The sequence below is a fragment of the Amblyraja radiata genome, chromosome 5 (assembly GCF_010909765.2).
Source record: "Amblyraja radiata isolate CabotCenter1 chromosome 5, sAmbRad1.1.pri, whole genome shotgun sequence".
In the NCBI taxonomy this organism is placed as follows: Eukaryota; Metazoa; Chordata; class Chondrichthyes; order Rajiformes; family Rajidae; genus Amblyraja; species Amblyraja radiata.
This window is the reverse complement of record NC_045960.1, coordinates 112696553-112721418: the sequence shown is the minus strand read 5'-3', so window position 1 is coordinate 112721418 and position 24866 is coordinate 112696553. Positions and strand designations below refer to the sequence as shown.

Below are 24866 nucleotides of genomic sequence, written 5' to 3'. Positions count from 1 at the left end.
TACAGCGTCCCCTGGTGGTTTGTCATCCTATTAGGTTTAACCATCTGTATAACTCATTATCACCTTCCCCACAGCTGACAATGGACAATTGTGGGCTCTACCTTTCCAGATCATGGTCCCTTTTTTGCATGTAGACCATGCCTCCAACTTTGGTATCATTTGCGAAATGTTGGAATTTTCAAAACAGTGGTCCAGTTTTGACCAAAAGGTGAACACTGCCCAGTCCATCACAGGTACTGACCTCCCCACCATCGAAGGGATCTACAGGAGGCGCTGCCTCAAAAAGGCAGCCAGCATCATCAGAGACCCACACCACCCTGGCCACGCTCTCACCTCCCTGCTACCATCGGGAAGAAGGTACAGGAGCCTGAAAACCGTGACCTCCAGGTTCAAGAACAGCTTCTTCCCTACAATCGACAGGCTATTAAACACTGCCATCAAACAAGCTCTGAACTACATAGACTTGAAGCAATGTTTTTGGCTTTACACTACTATTGTTTGTTTTGCTATATTTAAAAAATAAAAGTAGCAATAGATATATACCAGACTAAGTCGGAACCGTTGGGTCACATTTTCACACTGGGGGGTTGATCCCCCAATACAATATTCCACCTCTCCACCAATTCCAATATTGGTGGCCAGTGGGGGAGGGGGTGGGGGGCTTTCTGGAGCGCTAGTATGCATGTTGTGGGCCGAAGGGACTGGATTCCAGAGGGCTAGTATGGACATTGTGGGCCGAATAGATTCTTGGGCTGGCAGCTCAGTCACTCAGGCCTGGTGGGCTGGCAGCTCAGAAACTCAGAAATTCTGCCCAAAACAGGTGAGAGAGTCTGTGAGAGAGAAGGGGGAGGGTGGAAAATCAATTTTAGTCATTTTTCATCTTTTTCTGCAGATCACAGCAATGGAGGAAAGTCTATCCTGGCCTATATCTCACAGGAAGCCAATGAAGGGAGGGAGAAAAATACTGGGGCGAGGTTTAATACTTGCAGGGGGAATACTTACCGATGGGCCGAAGGGACTCCTCTTGGGCTAGTACAGGCCTGATGGCCCAAAGGGGCCCTTTAAAAAAAATCGGAGTGAAATCTCTGTGAAAGGCAATTTTTCTGGACTTTTCCTGGCCTGCACGGGCCTTTTGGGCCAAAGTGCTCCCCCTGGGCTAATGCGGGCATTTTAGGCAAAAGGGACTGGTTTCTCGACTAATAGGGGGCCTTGTGGGCCGAAATTAGTGGTTTCAGGCACACCAAACAACTTATTTCATTTCATTTCCAATTTCAAGCACAGGGCAGGCAAAACAACATTTCCATTTCCACTTCCATTGCAGTTTCAAGCATAGGCCAGGCCAAACAGCTCGTTGCATTTTCATTTCATTTCCATTTCCATTGCAGTTTCAAGTACAGGCCAGGCCAGACAGCTCATTGCATTTTCATTTCATTTCCATTTCCATTGCAGTTTCAAGTACAGGGCAGGCCAGACAGCTCATTGCATTTTCATTTCATTTCCATTTCCATTGCAGTGTCAAGCACAGGTCAGGTCAAGCAGCTCATTGCATTTTCATTTAATTTCCATTTCCATTGCAGTTTCAAGCACAGGGCAGGCCAAACAGCTCATTTCATTTCCATTTCCATTTCAATTTCAAGCACAGGGCAGGCAAAACTCATTTCATTTCCATTTCCATTGCAGTTTCAAGCATAGGCCAGGCCAAACAGCTCATTGCATTTCCATTTCCATTGCAGTTTCTAGCCCAGGGCAGACCAAACAGCTCATTGCATTTCATTTCCATTGCAGTTTCAAGCACAGGACAGGCCAGACAGCTCATTGCATTTTCATTTCATTTCCATTGCAATTTCAAGCACAGGGCAGGCCAAACAGCTCATTGCATTTTCATTTCATTTCCATTTTCATTGCTGTTTCAAGCACAGGGCAGGCCATACAGCTTATTGCATTTTCATTGCATTTCCATTTCCATTGCAGTTTCAAGCACAGGGCAGGCCAAACAGCTCATTGAATTGTCATTTCATTTCCATTGCAGTTTCAAGCACAGGGCAGGCCAAACAGCTCATTGCATTTTCATTTCATTTCCATTTCCATTGCAGTTTCAAGCACAGGGCAGGCTAAACAGCTCATTGCATTTTAATTTCATTTCCATTTCCATTGCAGTTTCAAGCACAGAGCAGGCCAAACAGCTCATTGCATTTTCATTTCAATTGCAGTTTCAAGCACAGGGCAGGCCAAACAACTCATTTCATTTTCATTAAGGGTTAACAAATCATTTATTGCAAGTACATTGCAGACTCACAGTTCAGTTGATTCACAGCTTAGAGGATCACAGTTGTGGCCTCTCCCTCGCGATCTTCCAGAGTGACTAACGCACGTCCAGTCATCCGGGGTTTTATAGTCCTGCCATGCCCCCCCCCCCCCCCCCAGGAAGGGGCGTAAGCTTCATCATGGTGATTGAAAGGCGAGAGGACCAATCAGCTGATCTCAAGATTTTTGAAACACACATAACTCTTATTTTTCATCGATCGGAAAAATCCTCGGGGCTGGCTCAGCGGAGGACTGTAAGATGGCCTAAAATCATAGCAATATAGGGTAGCGTTTTTTTCTAAAATTAATTTACAGCGCAGACAGGAAGTGGTCAAGATGAGACTTTTAGTTATATAGATAGATACTGAATATTGTTTTGCTATTTAGTATGGTGTTTACAGAGTACTAAGTTTACATATCTGTTGTGCTGCTGCAAGTAAGAATTTCATTGTTCTGTTTTGGGACATATGACAATAAAATATTCCTGATTTGACCCTTGGGGGAACATTACAGTTCACTATCTTCAGTCTGAAACACGACCATTTAGTCTGCTCTGCCTTTAGCAATTATCTTCTTCTTACTGCCACTGACTGCATCTGTCCAAGGGGTTCAATTCAGCTAATTTTTCCTTGCTAAATGTCTTTTGAAAATCCATACGGATGACATTTACTGCATTCTCTTCAGTAATCGCTTCTGCTGAAACCATCAAACAAAATCACACAGGTTAACTGAACGTGACTTGCGTTTTTTAGTGCAATCTTCTGCAAGTTCGTATCATTTCCACCTCCACTGGAGTTGCATCCATCATCTCCACCCACCGATTCCAATGGGCCTACCTCTAACCTCATATACTGCATTCAGTGATCCCGATGTGGCCTCCTGTTCATCGATGTGACCGAGCGTGGACTCGGCGACCGTTTCACCGAACACTTGCACATGGTCCACCAAGGCCTGCCGGTAGCTAAACATTTTAACCCTTCCCATTCCTATACCAATCTTTCTGTCCTGGGCCTCCTCCATTGCCAGAGTGTAGTAACAAACTGGAGTAATAGCATCTCATCGGTAGACAAAAATGCTGGAGAAACTCAGCGGGTGAGGCAGCATCTATGGAGCAAAGGAATAGGTGACGTTTCGGGTCGAGGCCCTTCTTCAGATGTGGGGTTTGGGGGGGGGAAGAAGAGAGGAAGAGGCAGAGACAGTGGGCTGTGGGAGAGCTGGGAAGGGGAGGGGAAGGAGGGAGAAAGCAAGGACTACCTGAAATTGTAGAAGTCAATGTTCATACCGCTGGGGTGTAAACATCTCATATTCTGTTTGGGTAGCCCCCCCCCCCCCCCCCCCTTCCAAATCTAGTGTGCACGAAATTCCCCCATTATTCCACCTCTTCACCCACCTGTTCTCTTCACGCACATATTCCCTTCCACCCATATCACTCCCTCCGGCTTTACATTTCACTCCTCCTCTTCTCTCCGCATCTGACTCCCTTTTGTCTCCTATTCACCTCCAGCCTTTGTCACTTACACCACCCATCTGCCACTCACCCCCTTCACCTCCATTCACCTATCACTCACCAGGCTCAGACCCTCCCCCAATCATTCCCAGCTTTCTCACCCCTACGCTATCAGTCTGAAGGGTCCCAACGCAAAATGGGACCTGATCATTCCCTCCACAGATGTTGCCTGACCCGCTGAGTTCCTCCGGCACTGTGTTTTACTCAAGCAATCTGGGGTTTGTGGATCTGTCCTTTTCATTAATGCCGTAATATTAGCACGTTCCCCAACTTTAGCATTTCCTCTACAAATAAGTATCGGACGTTTATGGAATTCCATTCTGTAATGACCACTGCCCTTTCCTGTGACGATCTAATGTATCTGCACAAGGTGACGGACAATGTTTAAGATTTCCTTTAAATGTAGCCAGTCTTTCTAGTGTCTCTGCTTTATCAATTTTCTACTACCCTACAGCACCAGAGACCCTGGTTCAATCCTAACCGGGTGCTGTCTGTATGGAATTTGCACGTTCTCCCTGTGACTCGTGTGGGTTTTCTCCGGGTGCTCTGGTTTCCTCCCACTTCCCAATGATGTGCAGGTTTGTAGGTTAATTGGTTCAGCAAATTGTCCCCAGTGTATAGGGAGTGGATGAGAAAGTTTCAGTTTAGTTTATAGTCACGTGTACCGAGGTACAGCGAAAAGCTTTTTGTTGCGTGCTAGCAAGTCAGCAGAAAGACAATGCGTGATTACAATCGATCAATTTACAATCTAGAAATACATGATAAGGGAATAATGTTTAGTGCAAGATAAAGCCAGCAAGGTCTGGTCAAAGATAGTCCGACGGTCATCAAAAAGGTTGATAGTGGTTCAGCATTGCTTTCTGGTTGTGGTAGGATGATTCACTTGCCTGATAACAGCTGGGAAGAAACTGCCCCTGGATCTGGAGGTGTGGATTTTCACACTTCTGTACCTTTCGCCTGACGGGAGAGGGGGTGGCCAGTGTGCAACCCGTCCTTGATTATGCTGCTGGCCTTGCCGAGGCAACAAGAGGTATAAACGGAGTCAATAGAAGGGAGGTTGGTTTGTGTGATGGTCTGGGCTGCGTCCACAATTCGCTGCAATTTCTTGCAGTCTTGGATGGAGCTGTTCCCAAACCAAGCTGTGATGGTTTGCCTGATAAAATGCTTTTTATGGTGCATCTGTAGAAGTTGGTTAGAATTTTAGGGGACATGCCGAACATCCTAAGCCGTCTAAGGAAGTAGAGGCGTTGGTGTGCTTTCTTGGTCGTTGCTTCAATATGGGTGGTCCAGGAAAAGTTGTTGGCGATAGGAATTTGATGTTTTCAACCATCTCTTCTTCAGCATTGTCAATGCAAACTGGGGTATATGTACCACTTCACTTCCTGAAGTCCATCACTATCTCCTTTGTCTTGCTGACATTGAGAGAAACGTTGTGTCTCGACACCAGGTGACGAGGTTCACAATCTCCTTCTTGTCTCATCATCATTTGATATCCGGCCAACAATAGTGGGATAAAAGAACTAGTGTGAATGGGTAATCGATGGTTCAATGCTGTGTCTTGAAACAATATCCCCTTCCACTGACATTCTGAGCATTTTCTTGATAAATACCTTGATAAATACCAATATGAAGTCCTATTCATTCTATCCTTCTCTGTACATAGATCACCTGTACATAGATCTCCCTATTGTTAACTCCCCTTCCTATTCCCACACTGACCTGGGCCTCCTCCATTGCCAGTGAGGCCACACACAAATTGGAGGAACAGCACCTCATATTTTGATTGAGCAGCTTACAACCCGTCGGCATGAACAGTGAATTCTTCAATTTTCCATAACTTACCCTCTCCCTTTATCCTCTTCCTCCTCCCGAGATAAATCACCATCTATCCATGTTCTCCACAGATGCTGCCTGACCCACTGAGTTATTCCAGCACTCTGTGAAACGTCACCTATCCATGTTCTCCACAGATGCTGCCTGACCCGCTGAGTTACTCCAGCACTCTGTGAAACGTCACCTATCCATGTTCTCCACAGATGCTGCCTGACCCGCTGAGTTACTCCAGCACTCTGTGAAACGTCACCTATCCATGTTCTCCACAGATGCTGCCTGACCCGCTGAGTTACTCCAGCACTCTGTGTACACCTTTACCTTTTTACATCCCTAATCATAATCTGTCATATCAATAAGATGATGGGTGTCAAGTCAAATTGAATTCACAAGCTCATAAGTGGAATTAGACCATTCGGCCCATCAAGTCTACTCCGCCATTCAATCATGGCTGATCTATCTCTCCCTCTCAACCCCATTCTCCTGCCTTCTCCCCATAACCCGACACCTGCTCCAATCATGAATCTATCTATATCCACCTTAAAAATATGTATTGATGGCCTCCACCACCATCTGCGGCAGAGAATTCCACCCTCTGACTAAATAAATTCCTCGTCATCTCCTCTCTAAAGGGTCGTCCTTTTATTCTGAGGCTGTTCCCTCTTGTCCTAGACTGTTCCATTTTTCTCTAAACTAAACTAACCATCCACTCTATCCAGGCCTTTCACTCTATTCATTATCAGATACACAAGTATTCCTCCTCGTCCTCCCCCTTCTCTTCTCCTCCCCACCCTCACCCCGATCTCTCCTCCTCCAACCCCCTCCACAGTTACATCACCTGGTGTAAACTCCACCATCCCCCCTCCACTCCTTCCCCATCCACACTCTTGCCCTCCTCCTTGTCCTTCCCCCTCGTCCACTCCCTTCCTTCCTCTCTCCCTCTACCCCTCTCCCTCTTCTCCTCGCCCCTTCTCCCTCTACCTCCCTCCTCTTCCCTCTTCCCTCCTCTCTCAACTCCCAGTGTTGTCATCCTCCCGATATAAATCCCTCCTCTCCTCCTCTGCCTCCCTCTCCTCCTCCTCCTCCTTCCCTTCTCCTCCTCCTCTCTCCTTCTCCTCCTCCACCCGCTCCTCCTCCTCCTCTCTCCTCCTCCTCCTCCTCTCTCTCCTCTCCTTCTCCTCCTCCTCCCGCTCCTCCTCTCTCCTCCTCCCTCTCCTCCTCCCTCTCCTCCTCCTCTCTCCTCTCCTCCTCCCTCTTTCTCCTTCTCCCTCTTTCTCCTCCTCCCTCTCCTCCTCCTCTCCTCCCCTCCTCTCCCCTCCTCTCTCTCTCCTCCCTCCTCCCTCTCCTCCTCCCTCTCCCCTCCTCTCCCTCTCTCCTCCTCCCTCCTCCCTCTCCTCCTCCTCTCCCCTCCTCTCCTCTCTCCTCCTCCTCCCTCCTCTCTCTCTCCTCCTCCTCTCCCTCTCCTCCTCTCTCCTCCTCCTCCTCTCCTCCTCCTCCCTCTCCTCCCTCCTCCCTCTCCCCTCCTCCCTCTCCTCCTCCTCCTCTCCTCCTCCCCTCCCTCTCCTCCCTCTCCTCCTCCCTCTCCTCCTCCTCTCTCTCCTCCTCCTCCCTCTCCTCCTCTCCTCTCTCCTCCTCCCTCTCCCCCCTCCTCCTCCTCTCCCCCTCCTCCTCTCTCCACTCCCCCCCTCCACTCCCCCCTCCTCCTCCTCTCCCTCCTCCTCCTCTTCTCTCCCCTCCTCTTCTCCCTCCCCTTCTTCTCCCTTCTTCTCCCTCCTCCTCCTCCCTCAGGGCCGCGCGCTGGCGGCAGTTGAATTTCAAACCCTCAGCCCGCGCGCCAGCGCCGCCCAGTTTCCCCGGCAACGGCCCGGTTTCCCCGGCAACCGCCCCGTCACCCCGGCAACCGCCCCGTCACCCCGGCAACCGCCCCGCTCCGTCACCCCGGCAACGAGCCCGCCCGCTCACCCCGGCAACGAGCCCGCCCGCCCGCTCACCCCGGCCATGCATCGCCCAGAGGACAGGCCCCGGGCCCCGTCACCACCCGCCGCCGCCTCCCCGGACCCCCCGCTCGCCGCCCGCTACTTCTGCACGGCCAGCCGCGGCCTGGAGCGCTTCCTGGCCCGGGAGGTGCGCGCCAGGCTGCCCGCCCGCCAGGTGAGAGAGGCCGCGCCGCTCGTTCCCGCCCGCTCCAGGCCGCGGGGCCGCGCATTCACATCCAGGAGACCATTCGACCCATCGCATCCTCGCCTGTAACCGCGCCCCGTCTCGTCCCTCCCCTCAAAAGTCCAATTTCACTACACCAATTGGTGTATGTGATAATAAATGTCCTTTATATTCTTTGTTTGTATCAGTGATAGGGGCAGAATGAGGCCATTCGGCCCATCAAGTCTACTCCCCCATTCAATCATGGCTGCTCTATCTCTATAATAATAATAATACATTTTATTTATGGGCGCCTTTCAAGAGTCTCAAGGACACCTTACAAAAATTTAGCAGGTAGAGGAAAAACATGTAAGGGGAATGAAATAGATGATTAGATTAGATGAACTTTAATTGTCATTCAGGTATACACATAGAGATAGTAGAGACATGACTAGTACACAAAGTAAAGACAGAATACAATTCAAAATATCTCTCCCTCCCCTCCCTCTATCTCTCCCTCCCTCTATCTCTCCCTCCCATTCTCCTCCCTTCTCCCCATAACCCCTGACACCCGCACTAATCAAGAATCTATCTATCTCTGCCTTAAAAATATCCATAACTTCCACTGACCCTCATCCTATTTAGCCTCCTGCACTCTAAGGAATAGAGTTAGACAATATGTGCAGGAGTAGGCCATTCGGCCCTTCGAACCGCCATTCAATGTGATCATGGCTGATCATCCCCAATCAGTACCCCGTTCCTGCCTTCTCCCCATATCCCCTGACTCCGCTATTTTTAAGAGCCCTATCTAGCTCTCTCTTGAAAGTATCCAGAGAACCTGCCTCCACCGCCCTCTGAGGCAGAGAATTCCACAGACTCACAACTCTCTGTGAGAAAAAGTGTTTCCTCGTCTCCGTTCTAAATGGCTTACTCCTTATTCTTAAACTGTGGCCCCTGGTTCTGGCCTCCCCCAACATCGGGAACATGTTTCCTGCCTCTAGTGTGTCCAAGCCCTTAACAATCTTATATGTTTCCAATCTTACAGTTGGAGCCTGCTCAACCTCTCCCTTTAGCTCTAGTCCTGGCACAGCCTCTAAAGGGCCTGTCCCACTTGGGCGTCATGTACGCGACATCATTTACGCGTCACTACGCGCGCAACGTGACGCGCATGGCGTGCATTATGCGGGCGTGGTGAGATGTGGCAGTGTAGGCAGTATGTGGCGGTAGCGTGCGGCGCCCCAGGATTCTCTAAAATCCTCGCGTGCCACCTGCGTGACGCGCAAATGACGTCCAAGTGGGACAGACCCTTAAGTCTGCACTCTCCAGCTTAATCCATCCTTTCCACAGCAGGGTGATTAAATCTGAAGTGAACACAGTCCACCAGATATAATGTGTAGGAAGGAACTGCAGATGCTGGTTTAAACTGAAGATAGACACCAAATGCTGGAGTAACTCAGCGGGACAGGCAACGTCTCTGGAGAGAAGGCATGGGTGAAGCGGGCGGGGGGGGGGGGGGGGGCAGCCTGCGGCGTCACACACACACTAACCACCCCCCAAACACACACAAACACTAACCAACACCCACACACATACACACTTACCATCCCCCTTGATATTATATTAATATTATTCATTCACTCCTTTTACCCCATCCCCTCCCTATCCACTCACGCATAGCCCCCAACTCGCAGGCGCATCTAGAGAGGGAGGAGGGGTAGAGAGAGAGGGCGGAGGCAGAGACAGGCAGAGAGGGGCAAAGACACAGAGAGAGGGGGCAGAGACAGAGAGGGGAAGAGACAGAGAGAGAGGGGGGGGAGAGGTGGGAGAAAGATGGGGCAGGGAGTGAGAAAGAGGTAGTCTGAAAATTGGTAACTGAGAGCATATTGTGGGTGGGATGCAAATTTGCCTTTAATCAGATAAAGTTGCAGTTTAAGACAAATACTACCACTGATTTTCCAGTCATCACATGTGAAATCCATTCCCATTAAAAGTGAAGAATGCTTATAAATAAGTAATTTGGAAGTGTGAAGTAATTTAGAAGTGACTGGTTTATAGAGAAAGTTGATTTGAAGCCCTTCATAAGAATGTAGTAGTTAAGAGTCAATAATGTTTTATGGTCATATGTCTCGGATAGAATAATGAAAATTACTTGCAGCAGCAGAATATGTAGACATAGTACCCTGTAAACAACATAATAAATGAGAACAAAAAGTTCAGTGTGTGAATCCATATGAAAACATTCATATATATATACATCATATGTATTTGGTATTACATAGTAGTAACTTAATCTTTCAAAAAATCTGTATATTTTTTAAATGATTTGTGAATGTTTCAAAATTGAATTACATGCAAAATTTAGGAGCTCCTACCACCTTTACAAAATATTTGTATTTAATATTTGCCTTAGACAGGCTTTAGCATTGTTGAACTGCAGATGCTGGTTTACTAAAAGGACACAGAAAAGTATGTTCTTTAACTGTTGTCTTACATACTTGCCACTGTTATTATCTGTTTTTGTTAAGGGTTTGGACACGCTGGAGGCAGGAAATATGTTCCCGCTGTTGGGGGAGTCCAGAACCAGGGGCCACACAGTTTAAGAATACGGGGTAGGCCATGTAGAATGGAGACGAGGAAACACTGTTTCACACAGAGTTGTGAGTCTGTGGAATTCTCTGCCTCAGAGGGCGGTGGAGGCCGGTTCTCTGGATACTTTCAAGAGAGAGCTAGATAGAGCTCTTAATGACAGTGGAGTCAGGGGATATGGGGAGAAGGCAGGAACGGGGTACTGATTTGGGATGATCAGCCATGATCACATTGAATGGCGGTGCTGTCTCAAAGGGCCGAATGGCCTCCTCCTGCACCTATTGTCTATTGTCATTCACAGCCTGCCCCATTCCAAGGTTGTGTTATAAGCATTCCTGGCTGTATGGCACCAGAAGTGCCCTCTATCCCAGCTCTTTGCAACCAGTGGGCATTGTAGGGGCTGGGGTGTACCATGGATCAGAAAATATTTAAGTTTAATAGATTTCACAGAAAGTTGTTGTGAGAGAGAAAAAACACGAGAGAAATAAGGGTCAAGGGTAAAGGCAAAATAATTACTGGTCTTTGTCTGTCTTCCCTTGTGCTTGTAGGTGGAGCAGATATCAGGCAAGGTGTTCTTCACAGCTGACGCAGATTTAAAAAGGATAAAGAGTCTGAAATGTGCCGAGCGACTGTTTTTGCTGGTGGAAAAGCTCCCGCCGTTCCAGCTGCCAAGACATAGAGGTGCTACGCGGTATCTTTATGACTTTCATTAGTATGTCTGATATTAACATTGATTTTTTGGCAGCTAGGTGGGGTTTGCATGTCTAGCCTTTTTCCAAATTAATTTTCTTTGCTGCAATATATCAAATACTGTAGATGCTGGCTGATTATCCAGGTATAACAAACCCATAAAGAAGGCTAAATAGAAACAAGGAAAAAACAAAATATAAAAAAAAACAAAGTGCTGAAGTCATAAGTTCATAAGTTTAGCAGATCATAAGCTCTAGGGACAAAATGAGGCCATGAGGCCCATCAAGTCTACTCCACCATTCAATCGTGGCTGATCTATCTCTCCCTCCTAACCCCATTCTCCTGCCTTCTCCCGTAACCCCTGACACCCGTACTAATCAAGAATCTGTCTATCTGAGTCTCTGCCTTAAATATATCCATAAACTTCCATTGATCCTCATCCCATTACCCCAATTAGGCTCCTGCGCTCTAAGGAATAGAGTTGTAGCCTGCTCAACCTCTCCCTTTAGCTCTAGTCCTGGCAACATCCTCTAAGTCTGCACTCTTTCCAGCTTAATCCATCCTTCCCACAGCAGGATAATCCAATCTGAAATGAACACAGTTCACCAGATATCATGTGTAGGAAGGAACTGCAGATGCTGGTTTAAACACAAAATGCTGGAGTAACTCAGAGGAACAGGTGGCGTCTGGAGAGAAGGAATGGGTGACGTTTCGTGCCGAGACCCTTCCTCGGATTCCGGATATAAAGGTTCAAAGGTTCTTGAGGGAACTGTGCGAAAACCAGCCTCCACTGCCCACTAGCAGTGTGATCCAGGTTCCAGTCACCCTCTGGGTGAATGACAATTCCTTTCATCCCTTCAATTAGCAGAATTAGGCCTCTCTTACCCTCTCAACCCCATTCTCCTGCCTTCTCCCCATAACCCCTGACACCCGTACTAATCAAGAATCTATCTCTGCCTTAAAAATATCCAATGACTTGGCCTCCACAGTCTTTTGTAACTAAATTCCACTGATTCACCATCCTCTGATTAAAGAAATTCCTTCTTATCTCCTTTCCAAAGGTACGTCTTTTTATTCTGAGGTTCTAGACTCCCAATAGGTGGAAACATCCGCTCCACATCCACTCTTATCAGGCCTTTCACTATTCTGTAAGTTTTGATGAGGTTACCCCTCATTCTTCCAAACTCCTCATAGTTCTAATACTTTGATCTGAATTTGATATTGCTTGTCCCTTTACCTCCCCCCTCGACTCCATTCAAGAACCCAAGCAGTCGTTCCAGGTGCGACAGAGGTTCACCTGCATCTCCTCCAACCTCATCTATTGCATCCGCTGCTCTAGATGTCAGCTGATCTACATCGGTAAGACTAAGCGGAGGCTGGCCGATCGTTGCGCCGAACACCTCCGCTCGGTCCGCAATAACCAACCTGACCTCCCGGTGGCTCAGCACTTCAACTCCCCCTCCCATTCCCCATCCGACCTCTCTGTCCTGGGTCTCCTCCATGGCCAGAGTGAGCAACACCGGAAATTGGAGGAACAGCACCTCATATTCCGCTTGGGGAGTCTGCATCCTGCGGGCATGAACAGTGAATTCTCCCAATTTTGTTAGCCCTTGCTGTCTCCTCCCCTTCCTCAGCCCTCGGACTGTCTCCTCCCATTCCTCAGCCCTCGGGCTCCTCCTCCTCCTTTTTCCTTTCTTCTCCCCGCCACCCCCCATCAGTCTGAAGAAGGGTTTCGGCCCGAAACGTTGCCTATTTCCTTCGCTCCATAGATGCTGCTGCACCCGCTGAGTTTCTCCAGCATTTTTGTGTACCTTTAATATTGCCAGTGTGGGTATATGGAATCCAAATCTTTTTTTGACATAAATTATTTTCTTTAACCGGTGCCATAAAGAAAATATCCTTGTGTGGCTGCAAACATATTGGTCTTGTATCCACCTCGTTTTTCCAGCTTTCTCCCCCGACTGCTCTGCTCATTCTGAAAAAGAATCCTGACACAAAGTGCCGCCTCTTCATTCCCTCCACAGATGCTGCCTGCTCGGCTGAGTTCCCCCAGCACTTTGTGTTTTGCTCCAGATTCCAGCATCTGTAAAGGGAAGGGCATCAAAATGGAAGGTAGACAAAAGTGCTGGAGAAACTCAGCGGGTGCAGCAGCATCTATGGAGCGAAGGAAATAGGCAACGTTTCAGGCCGAAACCCTTCTTCAGACTGATGTAGGGTGGAGGGGTGGGGGGCGCAGTGAGAAGAAAGGAAAAAGGAAGAGGAAGAGCCCGAGGGCTGAGGGAGAGCTGAGAAGGGGAGGAGACAGCAAGGGCTACCGGAAATTGGAGAATTCAATGTTTAAGCCGCTAGGGTGCAGACTGCCCAAGCGGAATATGAGGTGCTGCTCCTCCAGTTTCCGGTGGTGCTCACTCTGGCCATGGAGGAGGCCCAGGACAGAGAGGTCGGATTCGGAATGGGAGGGGGAGTTGAAGTGCTGAGCCACTGGGACCGAGCGGAGGTGTTCGGCGAGACGATCGTTGGTCAAAATTGAACTGTTTCTGGGAGAGATGGGACTTGGACAACTCCAGGGCCGATGTTCTTGGCGACGTTGTGTATGTGCCGTCTAGGAGGTTTGAACTGAAGAATGGGAACCTATGCAGAGGTACACATGAGGGGAAGCAAAAGGCAGGAAGGAGATGAGCAAAAATGGCAGAAAAATTAAGGACTTTGAGAATATGCAATAAGGTAGATGAATGAATCGCACATGGGCGTGAATGTGCGTGATATAACTGGGACTACAGAGACGGTGGCTGCAGCGATACCAAGGATGGGAACTGAAATCTGGGGTTATTCGATACTTAGAAAGAACAGCCAAGAAGGGAAGGTAGACAAAAATGCTGGAGAAACTCAGCGGGTGAGGCAGCACCTATGGAGCGAAGGAATAGTGACGTTTTGGGGCGAGACCCTTCTTCAGAAGGGAAAGGAGTTGGGAGAGTATGGGTAGAGGCTAGGAAATGCCAAAGGAAGGATTTCATAAGTCAGAGCAATTCACAACGGAACGTGAATTTTGAAAAGATGGTGGAAGTAAACTCTGCTTTGTTAAGGAGCTACTGAAAAAGCTACTTTTATAACTACTAAACCAGGTTCGCTTCTTAATAAACAGACACCACACAAACTGTTTGGTAGACCAGTTCACAACTTTACTTATTATCGGCCGATGGAAGGGAGGGAGAACTCCAGTCAAGTGACCATTACAGACACTTGACCGTCCTCCGTCCACCACACTGAACAACAGAATTACATTGCCTTAAATAGGGTTTTTTTGTCCCCTTAGCACATTTCACAGACATTAGTCATGGGCAGAGGTACAGGAAAAGGTTTCCACAGAATGCATCACATCAAAGGCCTTTTGTTTACAGTACAAGATAACATTGGCCATTTGGTTTACGACATTTTATCTTCACAGAGATCACCCTAGCTCTTTCGCTGCTTCCTCTCTGTCATTTGGTCCTTCATAAACATAGGCCATTTGGTTTATGGCATCTTACTTCAAAGATGTGACTAGCTGTTTCTTTCTCTGTCACTTCCTCACTTGGGAGACAATGTTATAGGATTTATTATCCCACACACCCGCAACCTGAGGCAAGCCTAATTTGAGACTAAATATAAGCTGTAAGCTAGCCCAGAAGCCAATTTAATATCTTCTTATATTTTAACTAAAATTCAGCTTCATCACTACTAGGTCAGGGTTCTGCAGACAAATGCAGTCTAGGTAGGTCACGGTGGCGCAGCGGTAGGGTTGCAGCCTTACAGCGGATGTAGCACCGGAGACCCGGGTTCCATCCTGACTACGGGTGCCGTCTACGGAGTTTGTACGTTCTCCCCGTGACATGCGTGGGTTTTCTCCGAGATCTTCGGTTTTCTCCAAAGACGTACAGGGTTTGTAGGTTAATTGGCTTGTTAAATGTTTTAAATAAATTGTCCCTGGTGGGTGTAGGATAGTGTTAATGTGCGGGGATCGCTGGTCGGCGCAGACCCGGTGGGCCGAAGGGCCTGTTTCCGCGCTGTATCTCTAAACTAAACCAAAAACTAAACAAGCATTTTTTACTTTGTAGATGATCTGTATTTTCAGTCAAGAGGCAAGAAGAGTTAAAGGGCTCAAATTCTGAATGTACAAAGAATCAATAAGTTGCTATAATAGGAACATGATCAGATTGGACTCCAGGAAGGATGAATTCTTTATTTGAACGTAAACTATTGGAATCTTTTTAATATAACCCAGTCGGTCGGTGCATTGCCATTAATATTTTGGCAAATTAGTCACTTGGGATTGTAGTGTTGGCCATTGATCCATTCACTGGGCTGGAATAAACCATATATGAACATAAAATAGTAATTTCATCCTATCTACAGTACATAATTAGTGTGATGAAATTAAAACAATTAAAGCCCTGTCCCACTGTACGAGTTCATTCCAAGAGTTCTCCCGAGTTTGCCCTGATTCAGACTCTGAGATTTACGGTAATGGCCGCTCGTCGGTACTCGAGGCTCTCGTGGACATTTTACAACATGCTGAAAAATCTTCACAAGTCTTCCCGTGCTTACCTGCCGTTAACGAGTCTTCCCGAGTACCTGCCATTAGCGCTAAGAGACGTCCCCGAGCTCCGACGTACCCGCTACGTTCATTCTCCGTGCTTACCATGAGTTTGATTTTTCTTAAACTCGGGAGAGCTCTTGGAATGAACTCGCACCGTGGGACAGGGCTATCATAACAATGATGCTTCTTCAAAGCAGGTTTGAAATATGGATTCCAAACTTGGATCTGTATTTATTTTGTCTTTTGATCATTAAACTTCGTAGCTCCCCAACGACCTGAATAATGTCAACCCCATCCAGACAAGCAACCTGCCAGACTGGCACTCCATCCACAATAGCTAAACGTTCATTTCCTCTTCCACTGAAACACTTTGTTTGCAGCATGTTCCAATTCTTAACGGTGGCGCGGCGGTAGAGTTGCTGCCTGACAGCTCTTCCAGTGCCAGAGACCCGGGTTCGATCCCGACTACGGGTGCTGTCTGTCTGGAGTTTGTACGTTCTCCCCATGAAAGCGCGGTTTTCTCCGAGATCTTCGGTTTCCTCCCACACACCAAAGGCGATGAGTTGCTCCATCACTTTGTGTCCTTTTATGGTATATCTGATCTGTTTGGACAGTAGGCAAAACAAAACATTTCACTGCACCTCGGTACATGTGACAATAATAAACCTAAACCTAAACACTACCATCTACAGGTTCTCCTCCAGGATGCACACCATCCTAACTTGGCAATATATTACTCTTCCACAATTGTCACTGGACCTAAATCTTGAAACGCCTTACCTAACTGATGTGGGATTACCTTGATTGGAACATTGCAGCATTTTAGTTCAGAGATATTCTAGTTTAAAGATACAGCGCAGAAACAGGCCCGTCGGCCCACTGAGTCCGCGCCGACCACCGATCCCCATACACTAGCACTAGTATTTTACACACTGGGGTCAATTTACAGAAGCCAATTAAGCGACAAACCTGCACGTCTTTGGAATGTGGGTGAAAACCGGAGCACCCAGAGGAAACCCTCATCTCTATTTAACAAACTACAGGAAGATATCAGCAGGTCAAGCAACATCTGTGGTGGCAAGGGGAAACGTCGAATTTTCTGCTTAAGGCGTTGCACCAGGACCTGAAATGTTGAATATCCTTTTACCTCCACAGATGCTGCCCCCAGCAGTTCATTGAGGCATTTCACAAAATCTAGAGCAGTTGGGGTGGGCAATTAATGGCAACCTTGCCAGCCACACCAACATCCTGACACATTAACGCATTTTATGTGGTTTGTCTTTTAAATTAAACGCTGGTAACCTTGGAAGCGCAAGTTGAGAAATCTCATTGATCAAGATTAATTGTTCGAGCTGTATGGACTGAGCAGCAGATCTAGTCCCTGATAGGTGCTGAATTAGCTTAGTTTAGAGATACAGTGTGGAAACAGGCCCTTCGGCCCACCGAGGACGCACCAACCAGTGATCCCCGCACAATAACAATACCCTACACAAACTAGGGACAATTAGCACTTATACCAAGTCAATTAATCTACAAACCTGCATGTCCTTGCAGTGTGGTAGGAAACCGAAGATCTGGGAAAAAACCCATGAGGAGAACGTACAAATTGCATACAGACAGCACCTGTGGTCAGAATCAAACCTGGGTCTCTGGCACTGAGGCAGCAACTCCACTGCTGTGCCACCGTGCCACCCTAGCTAATTAGGGGGGATCTTATAGAAACTTACAAAATTCTTAAGGGGTTGGACAGGCTAGATGCAGGAAGATTGTTCCCGATGTTGGGGAAGTCCAGGACAAGGGGTCACAGTTTAAGGATAAAGGGGAAATCCTTTAGGACCGAGATGAGAAAAACATTTATCACACAGAGAGTGGTGAATCTCTGGAACTCTCTGTCACAGAAGGTAGTTGAGGCCAGTTCATTGGCTATATTTAAGAGGGAGTTAGATGTGGCCCTTGTGGCTAAAGGGATCAGGGGGTATGGAGAGAAGGCAGGTACAGGATACTGAGTTGGATGATCAGCCATGATCATATTGAATGGCGGTGCAAGCTCGAAGAGCCGAATGGCCTACTCCTGCACCTATTTTCTATGTTTCTACAACCTGGGTTAGCATGTAAAATTAATAATCCATGATTTTTCATTATAATCTGATAACCTTTGGATATTATAATGTGAAGACAGGATCAGATTAATAGCCACCCTGCAGCTCGGGAAAATATTCCCCGTTATAGTGACATACGATTATTGCAACCATGTGGGAAATGGGAAAGAGACCAGACAGACAAATGCATATCTACTATAGTAACCAGAGTGAAATAAATGCAAGTGTATTCTGCGGATTTCAGTCATTGTAAGTTCTGGTAGTTCTAGGGTTAGCCTTGTAGAAACAAAATGATCTTGTAAAGGTGTATCGGCAAGTGTTATGTAATCTGAGAGAGTTGACATTAAGGCTACAAGTCATGATATTATTTAAAGGCAGGTTCATTAAACTTGCCTGTTGTACAAATTGTGTTTCACCAATCTTGGTTAATGAATGCATTTATTTGATTTGTAGTTTTCCACATGTGAGTTGAACTGTATGTTGCACAAGAAAATGTGAATAAGTTTTTCTTTCCAATTCTTAGGTAAAGGAATTCATGCCATCTCAAAGTATGTGATCGGGGAGCCTCAGAAATGGCTGGATGTTGTTTCCAAATGGAAGTCCCTTTGGAATCTTGACAAAGTACAGGAATGTAGTATGGAGGTTGAAGAAACTGGGATTAAACGGTCAACACAGCAGGAGAGTGGCCAAAGCAAAAGGCCAAAGCTAGAGGTGGATAACCCTCATGCAGCTCAAACAGGACACAGTCATTCACTTCATCAAGGATGTAGTCAGGACAATGCGCTGATGGAGGAACCACCTTCACCTGCAAAGCTACCTAATCCCAGGAGTGAAGGGGCTGCATCCTGTATGCCTTTCAGAGTATCTTGTCGCTGTAGTGGGAAGATTGCTAAACAGTTTACTTCACAGGTAAATGCATTGTTTCCAAATCAGTTCCGTGTTTAAAACTCAGAAATTAACAGTTAAGCAACGCTGCAAACCTAAAATATATATATAGTGCAGGTTCGCAAAACTGAGGCAGATTTGCAATTTGGACATTAACATTATTTATTTTTTAGATCCTTTACCAGTAGAAATATGTGTTTGTGTCTGAACGAGTGCTTGTAATGATATTAGGATTCTCCTGTTTGTGCTGTTGTTAATTTGCAAAAATAACCGAATATTTCTAAACTGGGGAATTGCGTGCATGAGGTGGAGGAGCAGGTAGTGTAAAGAAAGCAGGGACTCTGCAGAAGGCCTTGGACATGTTGGGAGAGTGGGCAAAGAATTGGCAGATGAAATACAGTGTAGCTAAGTGTGCGGCCACGCACTTTGGTAGTTGGAATAAAGGCGTAGACTATTTTCTAAATGGGGAGAGGATTCAGAAAATCAGAGGTGCAAAGGGACTTGGGAGTGCTGGTGCAGGATTCCCAAAAGGTTGATTTTAAAGTTGAATCAGTAGTAAGGAAGCCAAACACAATGTTAGCATTTATTTAGAGAGGACATGAATATAAAGACAGAGATGTAAGTTTATAAGGCACTGGTCAGACTGCAATTAGAGTTTTGTGAGCAGTTTTGGGCTCCATATCTGAGGAAGGATGTGCTGGCTCTGGAGAGGGTCCAGAGGAGGTTTACAAGAATGATCCCAGGGATGAGTGGGTTAACATATGATGAGCGTTTGACAGCTCTGGGCCTGTACTCGCTGGAGTTTAGAAGGATGTGAGGGGGGACCTCATTGAAACCTAACAAATAATGAAAGGCCTGGATAGTGTGGATGTGGAGAGGATGTTTCCACTGGTGGGAGAGTCTTGGACCAGAGGGAACAGCCTCAGAATAAAAGGATGTACTTTTGAAAGGAGATGAGGAAATAAAGAAAGACTAATTTCTTTAGTCAGGGACGTCGTGGATGCCAAGTCAACGCATATCTTTAAAGTGGAGATTGACAGCTTCTTGATCAGTAAGGGTGACAAAGGTTAAGGAGAGAAGGCAGAAGAATGGGGTTGAGATGGAAAGATAGATCGGCCATGATTGAATGGTGGAGGACTCGATGGGCCGAATGGCCTAAATCTGCTCCTATGACTTATGAACATATTAATTAACCAGATGTGAGACAGCATCTGTGGAGAGAAGGAATAGGCGATGTTTCAGGTCGAGACCCTTAACGTCGTCTATTCCTTCTCTCCATAGACGCTGCCTCACCCGCTGAGTTTCTCCAGCATTTTTGTCTACCTTCGATTTTTCCAGCATCTGCAGTTCTTTTTTAAACAATTAACCAGATGTGCTATTTTTAAGAGCCCTATCTAGCTCTCTCTTGAAAGTATCCAGAGAACCGGCCTCCACCGCCCTCTGAGGCAGAGAATTCCGCAGACTAACAACTCTCTATGCAAAAAAGTGTTTCCTCATCTCCGTTGTAAATGGCTTACCCCTTATTCTTAAACTGTGTGTGGCCCCTGGTTCTGGATTCCCCCAACATCGGGAACATGTTTCCTGCCTGTAGCGTGTCCAAGACCCTTCTTCTCGACCTGAAACGCCATCCATTCATTCCCCCCAGAGATGCTGCCTGTCCCGCTGAGTAACTTCAGCATTTTAAGTGTCTATCTTTGGTTTAAGCCAGCATCTGCAGTTCCTTCCTGCACATTTTGTTAGAAGCTTTGTCTCTGCCCATGCTGAGAGCAGAACGGTATGAAACGCGCCACTAAAGCTATTAATGGAGGAACTATCACTGGTGAGCTTAATTAAATATTAAAAATAAATCACAGCCCCAATGAAATCATTCTAATAGACAGGCAGCTTCGATGATCACATGATTTTCAATGATCCCCAACGGCCATTTCGGACAGTTTGTTAATATAAGAAGCTATTCCAGTTATGGATGATTGGATTGGGTGCTGTAAATCATCAAATGTACCAGTTGAATTTAATGGGTTCACTCGTACATAATTCTTCCATTATGTCTTTTGACCTTGATGTTAATGGTGCTTTATACACAGTGGCATTGGAGTATAAGAAATCCTCTGCGTGGAACTTGATGGTATATTCATCAGCTTAGGAGATTGGTTATTGACAGAGTATTAATCCTCTCTGGAGTCCTGCAAAATAACACGTGGGCGTCTGAAGGAGAGGCATCTACTTGTCCCGATAGTGTAGAAAGCAGCGCCGTCTATCTCTAACTAGAGTACATTCACTAAAGCTGGTTGGGTAAAAAGCAGACTGGAACTAAAGGAAAATCTCCTTATTCCATTGTCGCTAGTTTTTCTGTGTGTTTGGAAACAAAGGCTGAACATATACTTCACCATTGTGCCATTTCGTTATTTTGAAGGACAATAGACAATAGGTGCAGGAGTAGGCCATTTGGCCCTTCAAGCCAGCACCGCCATTCAACGTGATCATGGCTGATCATCCCCAATCAGTACCCTGTTCCTGCCTTCTCCCCATATCCCTTAATCCGCTATCCCTAAGAGCTCTATCTAACTCTCTCTTGAAAGCATCCAGAGAACCGGCCTCCACCACCCTCTGAGGCAGAGAATTCTGTGTGAAAGCGATAGTAGGTACTATTGCAACATTTACGAAACATTTAGACAGGTACATGGATAGGACAGGTTTAGAGTGATATGGGCCAAACGCCGGCAGGTGGGACTAGTGTAGATGGGGCATGTTGGTCGGTGTGGGCAAGATGGGCCTATTTCCACGCTCTATGGCTATGACTCTATAACATTTACAACAAACAATCTGATGGAGGAACTCGGCATCTGGGGTGGAAAGTAATGGTTAATGTTTAGGGTTGCAATCTAGCATCAGGACTGAGAGTGGAGAAGTGATAAAGAAGAGAGGGGAAGGGGTGAGACCAGGTGAGAGATGGACCAAGGAGGGAAGGTGAGTATAAGGATCAAGGAAGGGGAGAGAGAGGTTCAGGTTAGGACCAGACTGATCCAGGGAGACTTCTCGCTCTGACTGGACCATTTCTTAAAGGACCACAATTAGTCTGAAGAAGGGTCTCGACCCAAAACGTCGCCTTTTGAGGTTGATGAAGGGTCTCAACCCGAAATGTCGCCCACTCCGTCTCTCCATAGATGCTGCCTCACCCACTGAGTTTCTCCAGCATTTTTTGTCTACCTACAATCAGTCTGAAGACGGGTTCCCTCCCTAAACATTCTCCAGAGATGCTGCCTAAGCTGCTGAGTAACTGCAGCACTTTGTGTCTTTTGTTGTAAACCAGCATCTGCCGTTCCTTGTATCTACAAGTTGTACAGACCAGATGTGCAGCCAGAGTACGCAACACTTGTGTCGGGAATGTGGTTAGGTCTGCAACTGGAGCCAGGGCCTGCGGGGCTTGTATGTTTTACTTGTTGGGATAGGAGTGACATCCAATTATCCAGAAAAACTGGCACAGCCAAAGTCCCGAGGGTGCTGGATTATTACCTGAGTTTTGCAGTACCTGGTTTGTGATACAGAAGTCTGGCAGTTTTACTGAAAGGAATCATTTTATAACTATAGTAACGAGTGACTGTTTTGTGGCAAATCATTCCCTAATTGGCTCATCTCCCAGTTGGCAGACAGAATGGCCTTGGGGGTTGGACAAGATTAGAAAGGCCCAGATAGAGTGGTTATGGAGAGGATGTTTCCAGTAGTGGGAGAGTCTAAGACCAGCGGGCACAGCCTCACAATAAACGGACCTACCTATAGAATGGAGATGTGTAGGAATTTCTTCAGTCAGACGGTGGTAAATCTGTGGAATTCATTGCCACAGACGGCTGTGGAGGCCAAATGAATGGGTATTTTTAAAGCGGAGATTGATAGGTTCTTGATAGGTCTGAGGAAGGGTCTCGACTCGAAACGTCACCCATTCCTTCGCTCCATAGATGCTGCCTCACCCGCTGAGTTTCTCCAGCTTCTTGTCTACCTTCGATAGGTTCTTGATTAGTAAGGGTGTCAAAGGTTACGGAAGAAGGCAGGGGGTTGAGAGGGAAAAATAGATCAGCCATGATAGAATGGCGGAGTAAATTTGATGGGCCGAATGGCCTAATTATACTCCTATGTTTTAATATGTAATGTGTTCTATTGCAGCAGTTTTGTTAAGGGCCTTGGTTACCTAATCCGCGAGTTCTGGCGAGTTTGCCCTGTGCTTGAAACTGCAGTGGAAATGGAAATGAAATGAAAATGCAATGAGCTGTTTGTCCTGCCCTATGCTTGAAACTGCAGTGGAAATGAAAATGCAATGAGCTGTTTGGCCTGCCCTGTGCTTGAAATGCAATGGAAATGGAAATGAAATGAAAATGCAATGAGCTGTTTAGCCTGCCCTGTGCTTGAAACTGCATTGGAAATGGAAATGAAATGAAATGAGCTGTTTGGCCTGCCCTGTGCTTGAAACTGCAATGGAAATGGAAACGAAATGAAAATGCAATGAGCTGTTTGGCCTGGCCTGTGCTTGAAACTACAGTGGATATGGAAATGAAACGAAAATGCAACGAGCTGTTTGGCCTGCCCTGTGCTTGAAACTACAATGGAAATGAAAATGAAATGAAAATGCAATGAGCTGTTTGGCCTGCCCTGTGCTTGAAACTGCAGTGGAAATGGAAATGAAATGAAAATGAAATGAGTTGTTTGGCCTGCCCTGTGCTTGAAATGGAAATGGAAATGGAAATGAAATGAGTTGTTTGGCCAGCCCTGTGCTTGAAACTGAAATGGAAATGAAATTAAATGAGTTGTTTGGCCTGCCTGAAACCACTAATTTCGGCCCACAAGCCCCTATTAGCTGAGAAACGTCTCTTTTGCCCAAAATGCCCGTATTAGCCTAGGAGGAGCATTTCCTGCCTTCTCCCCATATCCCCTGACTGCTATTTTTAAGAGCCCTATCTAGCTCTCTCTTGAAAGCATCCAGAGAACCTGCCTCCACCGCCCTCTGAGGCAGAGAATTCCACAGACTCACCACTCTCTGTGAGTAAAAGTGTTTCCTCGTCTCTGTTCTAAATGCTCCTTATTCTTAAACTGTGGACCCTGGTTCTGCACTCCCCCCAACATCGGGAACATGTTTCCTGCCTCTTGCGTGTACAAACCCTTAACCATCTTATTTGTTTCAAATCAGTTACCCACAGAAATTACAGCCTTGAGAAGGGTCTCACCCATCCATGTTCTCCACAGATGCTGCCTGACTCGCTGAGTTACTCCAGCACTCTGAAACGTCACCTGTCCATGTTCTCCACAGATGCTGCCTGACCCGCTGAGTTACTCCAGCACTCGGTGAAACGTCACCTATCCATGTTCTCCACAGATGTTGCCTGACCCGCTGAGTTACTCCAGCACTCTGTGAAACGTCACCTATCCATGTTCTCTACAGATCCTGCCTGACCCGCTGAGTTACTCCAGCACTCTGTGAAATGTTACCTATCCATGTTTTCTACAGATGCTGCCTGACCCGTAAGTTACTGCAGTACTGCAGGATGAGGGGGATCTTATAGAAACATATAAAGTTATAAAAAGACTGGACAAGCTTTTTCACCCAGAGAGTTGTGAATTTATGGAATTCCCTGCGACAGAGGGCAGTGGAGGTCAAGTCACTGGATGGATTTAAGAGAGAGTTAGATGGAGCTCTAGGGGCTAGTGGAATCAAGGGATATGGGGAGAAGGCAGGTACGGGTTATTAATTGGGGATGATCAGCCATGATCACAATGAATGGCGGTGCTGGCTCGAAGGGCCGAATGGCCTCCTCCTGCACATAGTTTCTATTTTTCTACTTTGTGTCTCTTTTTTGTAAAACAGCATCTGCAGTTCCTTGTATCTACAGATTGTGCAAACCAGGTGTACAGCCAAGGTGAGCAACACTTGCTGAGTTATTCCAGCACTTTGTACCCACATAAATTGATTGTTTTTCCACAGGAGCTAGGAAGAGCAATTGGGATTGCACTCGGCAGACAAATGGGTTGGAAAGCTGAACTGAGGAACCCCATGCTGGAGGTAAGAGCTGGAGGTTAAGTCAACCTGTCACAATGACTGAGGTTTAAATGTTGAGACGTCAAAGAGAACTTTCTGTGGAAGTGTCACATCTGCATTTCCTTTATTGTACGACCCAATTTTTCCTTGGTGAAATATTTTTTACCATTTCAGAGCAAATTATAATAAACCATATAATAACTTAATATTACATTTTAAGGACATCCT

At 46.6% G+C, this 24866-nt stretch overlaps 1 protein-coding gene across 1 annotated transcript in view; it reads left to right on the top strand.

Moving 5' to 3' along the window:
• Positions 1–7582: 7582 nt before the first annotated feature.
• The window catches only part of thumpd2 (THUMP domain containing 2), a 37618-nt gene continuing 20334 nt past the window's right edge, over positions 7583–24866 (top strand). The window contains exons 1-4 of the mRNA XM_033022010.1: positions 7583–7792; positions 10915–11047; positions 18255–18640; positions 24585–24662. Coding sequence (XP_032877901.1) covers positions 7640–7792; positions 10915–11047; positions 18255–18640; positions 24585–24662 — 750 coding nt within the window. The 5' untranslated portion in view covers positions 7583–7639. The remainder of the gene's footprint in view (positions 7793–10914; positions 11048–18254; positions 18641–24584; positions 24663–24866) is intronic.